General features: G+C 47.8%; 2 protein-coding genes across 2 annotated transcripts; both read right to left on the bottom strand.

Annotated features, from left to right (window-relative positions):
• Positions 1–1,114: 1,114 nt before the first annotated feature.
• On the bottom strand, positions 1,115–1,759 carry F9C07_4079 (uncharacterized protein; the record flags this gene model as incomplete). Its single annotated transcript, XM_041285921.1, has 1 exon — positions 1,115–1,759. The coding sequence occupies one exon, from the start codon at positions 1,757–1,759 to the stop codon at positions 1,115–1,117; it is 645 nt and encodes a 214-aa protein (XP_041146337.1).
• Positions 1,760–6,001: 4,242 nt separating this feature from the next.
• Positions 6,002–9,219, bottom strand: F9C07_4078 (C6 transcription factor rosa; the record flags this gene model as incomplete). Its single annotated transcript, XM_041285920.2, has 3 exons — positions 6,002–8,730; positions 8,786–8,986; positions 9,090–9,219. The coding sequence occupies 3 exons, from the start codon at positions 9,217–9,219 to the stop codon at positions 6,002–6,004; spliced, it is 3,060 nt and encodes a 1,019-aa protein (XP_041146336.2).
• Between the last annotated feature and the right edge of the window lie 2,258 nt (positions 9,220–11,477).

The raw sequence follows: 11,477 nt of genomic DNA, 5'->3' as shown, positions 1-11,477 counted from the left end.
GTAGACTGAATCTGCCCATGAAAGGCCAGACCGAGCTGGAGTGCAGTCTGACGAACGTTTAGTGTCAGCTCGAGAAGAAGGCCCTGTGCCCTTTGTTTATTTATACCAATAAGTAGGTCATTAGAGACCTGTCGCTTACCAGTAGCCGAAGCATTGGGGTTTGATCCAAGCACGCAAGTGACGGGTTCCAATGCACCGAAAATCCAATAATGATTGTATGACGTTATGCTACTCAAGTGCCTCACTTGAGACACAGTATACCTAACATGATAACCACACTATCGACAACAACGATGTCATCCGGAGTCCCTATACACAGACACCCTCGGAAGTAGAAAGCCAAAACCTTGACCCAGTCATCCACAAGCCCACGTCCTTCACCCAATACAAGAAAGGAAAAGCGACAATTTAGGTGGGCCAAAACAATAAGCGTCACCGTGATTCCAACCCGCGACATGAGGCTTATTGGGGACTTTTTTCCCTCAATTCACTCAATCAAGATCCAGTCTTTACCGCCAGTTGGTTCCTGTTGGTTCAATATTACCATGGGATTGGCTGCGGCGGTTGGGGCGGAGTCCCACGTGGAATCCTCCAGGATCTTACAGTACCCGAGCGAATGTGCTTTTCTGTTCTATCGAGGGGTCTTGTACGTGCTAGGGCTGAATCCCTCGGTGATTATGTGGCTGTATTCAAGGCATGCAGAATAGACGGTAGAAAAGTTGGCGGCTTGACCCAGGGATGGGAAGAGTTACCTTCTCTATCTCTACAAGACCGCGCCATAGAGAACAAAGAATGGAAATCTAAATTTGAACCACGAAAATATGTTTTCCGGATTCCCCCTCAAAAAAGCCAAGTACTATGTTTAGATCCCACTGTACAGTACATGCGCACCAACTCCGTTTGGTCCATCCAGTGGCTCAAGCCCAGATTAGGAGCAATGCAATCCCCTAAAGCACGTAACAAAGGAAAGGTTAAGCGGTACAAGTAGGTAAAAGACGATAGCAAATATGCGATGTAAACCAATTGAGATGCTAAGAACAGCCATAACCATAAGAAACGTTTCACCGTAACCGAGTAATTGAATAGAACCCAAGGACTATCTGAGAGACGTAGATCAGGTGTTGCGACGAGCAACGTTCCTTCTCTTGCCCCGAGGAGGAGGGTCAAGCTGGGGAGCCCGCTTGAGTGTAATGGTGGTTGTAACCACATGACGGATGCTAATCGTCGGTCCATGTTCGTTGACGGGGGAATCGAATGGACGCATCCTATTGTCTGACGGTGTGAAGGGCGATCGAAGGGTATGTGCACTTCTTGGAGAGTCGGTCATGGGCGAGTGAACATATGGAGGAGGTAGACGCAAGCGATGAGGGTGATCTGGACTCTTAGAAGAGAGTGATGCCGCGTACGGTGGGACAGTAGCCATCTGAGTATCCTTCTGTGGATAACCGTGGACAAAGGAAGTACTGGTAGTGCTTGAGGGAGCTGACGTTGGAGAAGGACGAGGTTTATCGTGCATGTACTTGGCAAAGTTTGCACGGGAATGTGTAGGACTTGAGAAGATAGGACTGAAGGTGTTGAGGAATTCTGTATATGCCGGTGGAGGGGTTATGGTGATCTCGGTGTCCTCATCCTCTTTTTTCACGTCCTTGTCCGGTCTATCTGCGTCGAGGCATGTGTAGGTGCGCTCACGGAGTTCTGAAGGGAATGTCATGTTCTTGGGAGTCTTCAGCGGATGAAGAGCTGGCTTTTGTGGAGCCATGGCTGTGGATGCAGAGTATTGGATATGAGAATGATAGAAGAGACAAGATGAAGTCAAGCAGGCAGGAATTTGTAGAAATAGTGAGGTCGATCAAGATTCAAAAAGGTAGCCACAAAGGACCCGAGTATATGAGGAGTTGTATGTCGAAGTGTATGGATGAGAGAAACACAGAGGGCCTTCGAAGGATAATATACAGCCTTATCTAGCCAGTAGCAAGGGGACTGCCAGAGTCCGTGTTGGTAAGCAAGAAGTGGCGTTGTGTACGATTGACTCTATAATAGTCTGTCAGAACCCTTTTTCCAAATGCTTGATAGACTGCGTAACATAACACATACCTCTGTGGTACCGGACCGTATCAATACGTAGCGGTACTGCCCAATCCCAATGAGTTAGCGCGCTCAGCTCGTTCAAAATAGCAACAATGCGATCCACTTACAACAGCCGTGATGCAGAATGACAGAGAATGAGAAATGGCAGGGAATTATGATCGCTATAGTCGCTTGATTATGTTCAGGGTATTGCACAGCCCGTGTGCTTTATGAGTTTGTAGGGTTGGTGCAGTGAGTGTGTATGGCTCCCGCGAAGATCTCACTGATACAGACAACGAATGGATAACGTCAAATCAGCCCAGCTGATGTCTGGCTTTTGATCGCCCCAAAAGCAAGCAAGAGGAAGGAGATACAAGGCAAGTGTTGATGGGAAACAAGAGACATCAGGGCTTCCATCACATATATATATCTTTTCTTCCACCCTTACCCTCACCCTCACCCAGAAGTACTAATGTATCGAGATATGCGAGAGAATCTTCACCATAGTCGCGCGCCATCTGAAGCAAGACCCATCTCGTTGCTTTTGTCCTCATCATACTAGTACTCTAGGTGTGGTTCGTCAAAGTATAGCGCGCGGTTCTGCAACCAGCAGCGGAACTTCGTTGACAAAGCAATTCTAAAACACGGGGTAAGCATCGTGGATGTGTTGTGCAGTCCGAGGAACCCCAGGCAATCTATAGACGCCAGACCTTGCAGAACTGGATCTAGAGCCAATATCGCAAAGCAAGTCGAGTTCGTGATGTCCAATCGGGCAGTGCAGAATGATTCGGAAGGGTTTCAGCTACAATGTTCTTCATGTATCGATATCGAAACAAGCGCTTTGCGGGGCTTACACCGGGGTTGTTAACTGTTGGTCAGGATGCGGAATCTACAATGATTGCACTCTCTATTGGCTTGCAGTCCTAGAAGACGTTACTAGTTAAGGGATTGCCGATGAATAATATAAGGGTCCCAAGTCGTAGAGGAGTCGATTTGCCGATAACTAGTAAAAAGTGCATCTATTATGGCGAACTGGTCAGTATAGGCTGAGTTGAAGATTATACGAAAGTGTGCTCTATACTGGTGGCGAAATACTATGCCGCCATGTAGGTAGGGCCTTTAGCGCTGACGGTGCCAAGCCATCTATTGTCCGTGTAGGCGCCTGTTGCTAGAGGAATCCATTCCTTCCATCATTTGTCTGAAACAACCCCAAACTACCGGCTTTACCCTGCATACATGAGAGAATTTGAAACCGTGTATCGTGATTCTGCAGCAACAACTCTCTTGGCTGCTTTTGGGTTCATTACAGCAGCGGGATCTGATATACCGCCCGCTACATATTGTTCACACCAGTGCCTCTTACGATATTCTTGGATTAGTGGCCCCATGAATCTTGACCGAATCTCAGGAAGCCGAAAGGACGCCTAGAGTTTTGCGTAGTAACCGTGGTAGTTCAATCCTGAGAGATCTATAAACGGAAAGCCCCTCACCCCTCCGCTTTCTTGGCAACGACTGTACTGTGTGTGATTGTTGATGATCAAACCCCTCTACCAATGACTATAGAAAGTCCCACATCACATCTTGAACAAGAAACAGTCGTCTGTTTATAGAAACACGCCGACCAATCCCATGTGGAGAGGAAGCGCACTGGTGACAGGGTCCCCGAGTCTAAGTCTAAGAATAACAACACCCGCGCTTGCAGATCCGGGGTCTATTTTTGGAACATCAACTTCACCTCAAGTTTCTATGGATATTGACCGAGATATTAATCTCCAAACGTACGAGAACAATAAAAGTCAGACCTTCAACCGGATCGAATGTTTGGTCAGAAGATACCCGTCATTCAGATTTCCAGTATACACGCCCTAACCTAGAACATGGCCAAAGCAACCGGCCCTGCATGGTAGCAACGAGATGCACCCATGGTTTGCGAACATAACGGCGTCACGCTGACCCAAGTATGATGAAAAGCCCCTTAATTAGACCTACCACATGCGAAACCCTTCAAGGTGATGCTAAAGTCGAGTCGCGCCGATCACCACTGTCGGGATATACTCGAGCGGAAGATAAAGAGAGGTCCAAGCATTTTCATTATATCGTTTCTACCAAATGAAATACAGCATTTCATTCTTATCAAACCCTGTCATGCATTAGTGAGATTTGGATGTCGAGGTTTCATACATTCTTATTGGTTTGAACAAGTATGTGCTGTACATATAATCCGCATGGATGGATACCTACTCAATGGACCCCTCCCGCCTCTACCTCCAACATCCACCTTTGACGCAGCTGACTCCATGATATCCCCCCTCCCTCCCACTTCCACTAGCATACAATCTATGATAATTATAGTATCACCTCCTTCTATTTCCCCTGCCTTCAGCGCTTCCATTATACCATCGACCTTCCCGGTCTCTCTCCGGGCCAATCACACCTTCTGGTTCGAGGTTCCCACATACCGTACAATACCGTATAGTACAATACGATCTTCCACTCTCCGTCTTCATCACCACCTGCTCCATCATGAGTTCTAAATTAAGATCTCAGATGAACAACTTTTGTCCCGTCGGCGCTTGTAATCTTCATTGTCCATAGTTTAGGGGGTGAATCGCGGATGTTCTCTGACGCCGTAGCTCTATAACCTTGTCAACTGTATCCCGCGACATCCATACTTTCGTACACCGCGTATCATGCCCTAACTTCGATAAACCAAAAATAAACACCATGCACAACCACCTAACAATCAATCGTCCGGGCTCTAAAGCCCCTGTCCATAGTCAATCCCTATCCAATCCCGCCCACCTCAACGCGGTTTATACCAGACGACCTAACCATACACAACAGCGGTAAAGGCGACAGACGATGTTCCCTAACAATATCCTGATGCATCCCTAGAATACACCAAGGTATCAGAGACCCAGCACCCGGACAAGAGTCAGTCAAGCTGGAAGGAATACTCCTCCAGCCAATAGCGACAATCCTGACGACTCATAGAAGTATATTAAGCGCTCAAGGATGGGCCTGAACAAAACCTCCACGATGAACAGAGAGTATCATTGGCTTCAGTCATAGAAGAAGCAGGCTGAGTGAGCTGGCCAACTCAAAGCGTTAGTCTATACCGCTCTGACAGTTCCTCGAGGCTTGGCAACCTCATTGTTCGATGGTGGGTTGTTGGTCTACTGCCTGCTTGCGGAACCCTTGTTCCTTTACCTCCTTCCTGGCGTTTTGTTTCTATATATGGCTCGAGTATTTTAGACTTTTGTTTACCGGTCTGGAGAGTAGGAGATACAGGGTAGAATCTACGGGCTAGTTTTATAAAGAAAACGACATAATTGCATTCAATGAACCTAACTGAGCATAAAAATCATAAATACAACCATCAAAGATAAGGAGCACCATAATGAACGAATATGGAGGTACGAACAATAGAAGACTATGACAATGATAGGAGAGAAAAACAAGAAGAAAAATAAAAATAAAACGGGACTGGACCCGAACGAATGGAAGAAGAGTATAACAAGGGCACAGGCCAAGGCCAGGCAAACAACTGAACCAAACGACCGCTGGAGGAACGTAAAGGAGCGAAGAAGAGCGGAAGAACGGAGTTGGGTATAAAGAGCGAATTAAAAACGAAGCTAGAAAAAAGAATTCAAGAAATTAAACCAACTACACGCTGAATGAGTGGCTGACAGTTAATATTGAACGCACATCAAGCATAAAAATAGACGTTTCGGAAGTTTCGTGTCTGCATCAACGATCCTTTGGCTTAGGGATAAGAGGAACAATGTCAGAGACCGAACAGGTTAAATAGCCTTGCTGTTCCCTCTGCCGCCAAGTCGAGTAACCAGGCTGTATGTCGTTACCTGATGTCCCTTCAAAAGGTGAATCATGTCGTTTTCTCACTGACTGCTGTTCAAGAGTTCAGGGTATGCCTCTACAGCAATAGATAATTCCATTTCTTGCGTCGCATGATTTCCCGCCAATGGAGCTTTTCCTCTCTGGGCTTGTCCGGCCGCTTTCCAGCAGCTCTGGAACTACCAGCAGCTGCCGGGCTTTCCTCGTCGGACTCCAAATCGGACTCAGAACCATCCGAGTCATCCGAGTCAGAGACAGGCCGTTTCTTTGATTTGGCCTTCCCTTTCCCCTTCGCATTGGCCTTGCCCTTTGATTTTGGCCTTGAGTCTTTCCAAATCTCTTTCAGTACCCGATACATCCGACCGAAGCTACCAAAATCGCTCATATACCCTAAAGCCGCGACCCTTTCAGCTAAGGTTTTCCGGAACACACTGGAGGGCACTGAATGTACTCCTACAATAAACAACGGCCACACAAGGCAACGATCGAATCCTCTGGGCCCTGATGGCATATACTGCAGAATCTCTGCCACACGCGCAACTTGACTGACCACGGAAGGTTCGTGGAAATCAAACCCGGGCGTCAGGCTGAATAGATAGATGCGGGCCGCAATGCGGTACAGGGTGGTTATGATTTTCGTCAACATATCTTGCCTGACGGCACCGCTGGCATCAAAGGGTGGCTCAAGAGTCCGATCGGTTGGCTCAGTGTAGTCAATCTGAACGGTCATCGCAGAGACATGGCTGTAGATAGTCAACTCATCCATGTTGGTCTCTGCCTTCAAGGCCTCCAGACACACAATCTCTGAGATGAGGTACATAACACGATCGTCACATCCCATCAATTGCTGAAGACCAGACTGAGTGCCACTCAAATGCTTAGTGCGGTGTGTATGGGAGAACTCCGGTGTTGTCCCCTGCATGGTAGCGCCCAGAATATCGATCCATGTAATAAGAGATATATTGAACTGATTCGGCGCACAGTTGAGCTTCTTGATGATGCTTGTCACCGCTTGAAAATGGGTGGTCCACGGGACATCTGGCAAGTAATCATCTGTCGTTCCCACGGAACAGTGGTAAAGGATCATTGCCAGTGTTGCGTCCAAGATCTGCATATGCCCGCTGCCACGGCTCAAGACACGACTAAGCTGTGAGATTGCTGCATAACGGTGTTGCATGATATCATGGTCCATCTGGTCCTCCATTCCCATGCTGGTCTTCAGGTGGATTGCGCCTGCACTGAGGCAGCAATGAAGGTAAGAGCGATTGCTTTGCATCAGTTTCAAAATCTCATTGATATAAGAAGCACCTCCCTGGTGTACCCCGATGACAGGGAAGATTAACCGCAAAACATTGTCGACAAAATGGTCGAGAAGTGGTCGGTCACGGTCTTCTACTGAGATCAGACTTCGCAGGCTTGACGACAATGGTACGTTCTGATACATGGAGCCTGTGGCACTCATTGGGTTGTATGTAGGATATGGTCCGCAAGGGTTATATGATTGAGCATAGTTCGTGTTATTCTGGAACCAGTTATTGTTGGGCATGTTAGGGTTTGGTGCAGGGGCTTGAAGTTGCATGTTTGGCGTGGGGAACTGAAATCCTGGAACTTGGAACTGTGTAGGCAATGGCTGGAACTGCGAGCCTGGCGCTTGGAATTGTGCAGCTGTTGGTTGGAACTGAGGATTTGGTGACTGGAATTGTGCCGATGGTTGAAATGGAGTATTTGGTATCTGAATCTGTTCGGCTGGCGATTGGAATTGAGTATTTCCTGGCTGGAGCTGCCCAGTCGATGGCTGACTTTGTGCAGTTGATTGATATTGCTCCAAAGGTGGTTGGAACTGCGCGTTCCCCGAGTGAAAGTGGTTCGTTGTTGGTTGGGGATGCGCAGCGGATGGTTGAAATTGTTCCGCAGGTGAATGGGTCTGCGAAGTGGAGGACTGAAACTGCTCAACTGGAGACTGAAGTTGCGGAGTAGAGGGCTGGAATTGCTCTGCAGGAACTTGGAACTGTGTGGCTGATGTTTGAGCCTGATCAACGGGTGGTTGAAATTCCGCAGCCGACGACTGGAATTGTCCATTTGGTAAATGAAGCTGCGGAGTAGAAGATTGGAAATGTTCTGCATGAGCTTGAAACTGTGAAGCTGTTGACGGGATCTGTTGGGCTGGCAGTTGATATCCAGTAGCTGACTGGTCCATTGAGGCCTGGAACTGCGTTGCCGCTGGTTGACCATGATCAGTGGGTGCTTCACGCTGCGAAGCCGATGACTGGAACTGTTCTGCAGAAGCATGAAACGGTGTGACTGCCGGCTGGGCCTGATCTGCTGGTGCCTGGAACTGTGTAGTAGCTGGTTGAAGCTGATCGGATGATGACTGAAGTTGTGTATTCGGCGACTGTAATTGCTCTGCAGAAACATGGAACTGTGTAGTCGCTGGTTGGGCCTGATCAGTTGGTGCTTGGACCTGCATATTCGGAGCTTGGAGTTGATTCACTGGTAGCTGAAGCTGTGGAATGGGAAGAGGATGCTGTGGGCTGCTAATCGGCGGAAGCTGGGTTGTAGGCTGAAGCAACTGTGGGTTCGGCATACCACCAAATTGATTATATGCAGGAAAAGGAAGTCCTTGGTTCAAGGGCACATTGTTGATGAAAGCCTGGGTATTGGTTTGAACGCTCATATCAAATGGGACCATGGGCACTGAACCCGGCGCAGCAAAAAGATTAGGCTGTTCACCAAACATGGAAAGGCTGAAGCCATCATCATTGCCTAGGGATGGCTTCTCCACGAGTGCACGAATTCGGTCCTCATATTCTGGAGAGACGGAGAGTTAGATAATCTTAACCGTTAGTCACTCTCTTAAACTCACCCTGTATAGTTCCCTCTTTTTCCATAACCTTCGATTGCCGGACTCTGTCTTTGAGTCTATCCCTCTGTTTCCGTCGGTGCTCAGTATTGGCCCACCATCTTGGGGGTTTATAGTCGCATTTGAGTCCAAGCTTGGTGCAAGACCTGCAAATTGGGCGTGTCTCGTCACACTTTTTTCTCCTGGCCCGACACGTAAAACAGCCTGCACCATCACCTGGTTAGAAACGGCTTGATAGATAGAGCGAGTAGGGAGGTGCATCACTGCAACCGATGCCTTTCCCTTGAGCATAGGGACATTTGTATACCTGAGCGTGACCTCTGGTACGACTTGGTTCGGCGAGTCGATTCTTCAACTGGTGACTCGGAAGCAGACATGTCCGAAGGACACTCCGTCCTTGTCGATGGACCAGAGGCAGAAGCCCTTGCGCTTGACATGTCGCTTTATTGACAGGCTCCACTGAACTGGGGCAACTGAAGGACAAGTTGATGACTGGTCAATGGCACGAAGGTCTGAAGCCAAGTACAATGGTGACGTAGAAAAGCAGTTGCAGACGACAAAGCTCAATATCAAAGTGGGAAGGGTATCCTCTGCGGTTCACTTGAACGGGCACTGTCACAGAGGATGAAGATCAAAATTGGAGAGGCGTCAAGCAGGCTTTTATGAAAATATCCCATCTTGATATCTGCTCTATGGAGTAGTATATGGTTCGCCTGTACAGAGCCACCATGCTTTAGATGTTTCTATTTTTTGCTCGACCCAAGCGGTTGAAGACTGACAGGGGATCTTGTTTCAAGAAGTAGTATGATATGCAAAGATTAAGTGGGACTGATGCCAACGAGCAAATCATAATTGACGCGATGATCTTGTATAGGAGAGCAAGATCTAAATTGGGACTTTCCATAGTGAATGGGGTGCCGGATGACAATGAGCCAGACTGACAAGTCGCCATGCAAATAGACGCGCAGGTCTGATAGCTACAGGGATGACCTGTGGGCGCATAGGCACAAGGTTTCTGTCAGGGTCTACCGGTTCCTCTCTGGCGCGAACTTGAGGCTGGTGGGGTTAAACGCTGATTGGTGTTTTCCCCGGCCATCCTGTCTATCAGGTACATCGTGACCCCAAGTAGCCCTATGTCATCCAGAAAAACAACTGTTGCTTCTCATCTCAATCCATACTACCCGACTGGATCGTGCTGCAACTGCACTGCGCCGCTCAGGAATACATTCATCCAGAGCCATATCTTTGTCGCCGACCGTTCGATGAACAGCCGTCCGGCTCAACGCTCAGCGTCTCCCAGTACTTGCAACTGAGCGCTAAGAGCCCACGACATTTAGTAGCAGTGACAAAAGAACACCGCGATTCCTCACTGGCGTAGTGACATGGCATGCTCCAATAGGAATTGACACAGGCTGTTGGGACCATCCATGAAGGGAATCATTGGTTGTAAATCGTTCGTGGGCGCCAGATGAGACGATGCCAAGCTTCGGATGTTGAAAATTGATTCGGTCTCAGGCACTGGATAAGACCGACTGCTGCAGCAGGTCTGGAATGCCACAACCAACCGTGGGGCTCGGCCCGTGCAGCGGTGGAGAACAGCACAGACATCCGGATGTGATAACGGACTGTATAAAAAAGATCCCTTAATTAGCAACGTTTAACCGCCGAGGATCAGATATAGAACAGTAAAAACAGCGTCGAAGTTTATCGTAAATTTTACCCACAACGATTGGGTTAGGAAAGTTAAATTTAGTAAATTAACTGTATGCAGCCTGTTCTTGCAACTTTACCCCGGCTTTTTCCTATTAATAACTTCCCGATTTCCTTAATTAGCGCCTAACCGTCTGCATCGCGGGGTATGGACGCCCTGATGTACATTGGCCTAACTGCGGTTATATCACCCAAAATAGAAACCCCATTTCCACGAAATCAGCGCCTGATGTACCGGTATTATGGATAGTAATTTCCAAATATGGTTGATCCGTTGTTAATTTTGTACATCCAACTTGCATTGGTGGAAGATTCTACTCATTCCACGTTTTCCACACCTGGATCTACCTTGAGGTAACTAACAAAGATACTATCTTCCATCCTAAGCCATTGGACTAACTTCCTACCAGCTCCCATCGCCTCGGAGCCCGTCACTCCTCCGCCAGGCGCTTTGTCTCATCGCACAACGACAGCAACAACCACGATCTAGTCGTCTTCTAACTATAGATCCCTGTTCTTTTTACTTCTTGCTTTTTGCTTTTTGTGATGTATAGTCCATCAGGATTTACCTTCTCTTTGTCAAGAGGATCTTTTGCAATTCACATGGCGAACCTCCAACAATGTACGCATAGTATGGAAATAGTGCTTGTCGCTGGGACAGGTCAAGCGCGTCAAGCAGAACAGAGAGTAGATGCAACATGGTGCCAGCTAGTTCAGCATTTTTGTGACGAACGAACTCCGTCGACAAGTATACTGACTGAACTTCCCCACCTCCACTAGACAAACTTCCCTTCTATCACCCCTATCTTCTACTCCGATAAGAACTCCCAGAGCGCTCATATGTAGACCCTATGAGGTAGCACCCGAAACGGATTTGGATTTAAAGAGATTGACAAGAATTGAGATCTACTTTAGAACTTACTAGTACCCTTCGATCGAGTTCAATCAATGCACACGGTAGACGCAAGTTATGCTAACACTGACT

Source organism: Aspergillus flavus, chromosome 4 (assembly GCF_009017415.1).
Source record: "Aspergillus flavus chromosome 4, complete sequence".
Classification (NCBI taxonomy): Eukaryota; Fungi; Ascomycota; class Eurotiomycetes; order Eurotiales; family Aspergillaceae; genus Aspergillus; species Aspergillus flavus.
This window is presented reverse-complemented; position numbering and strand designations above follow the sequence as displayed.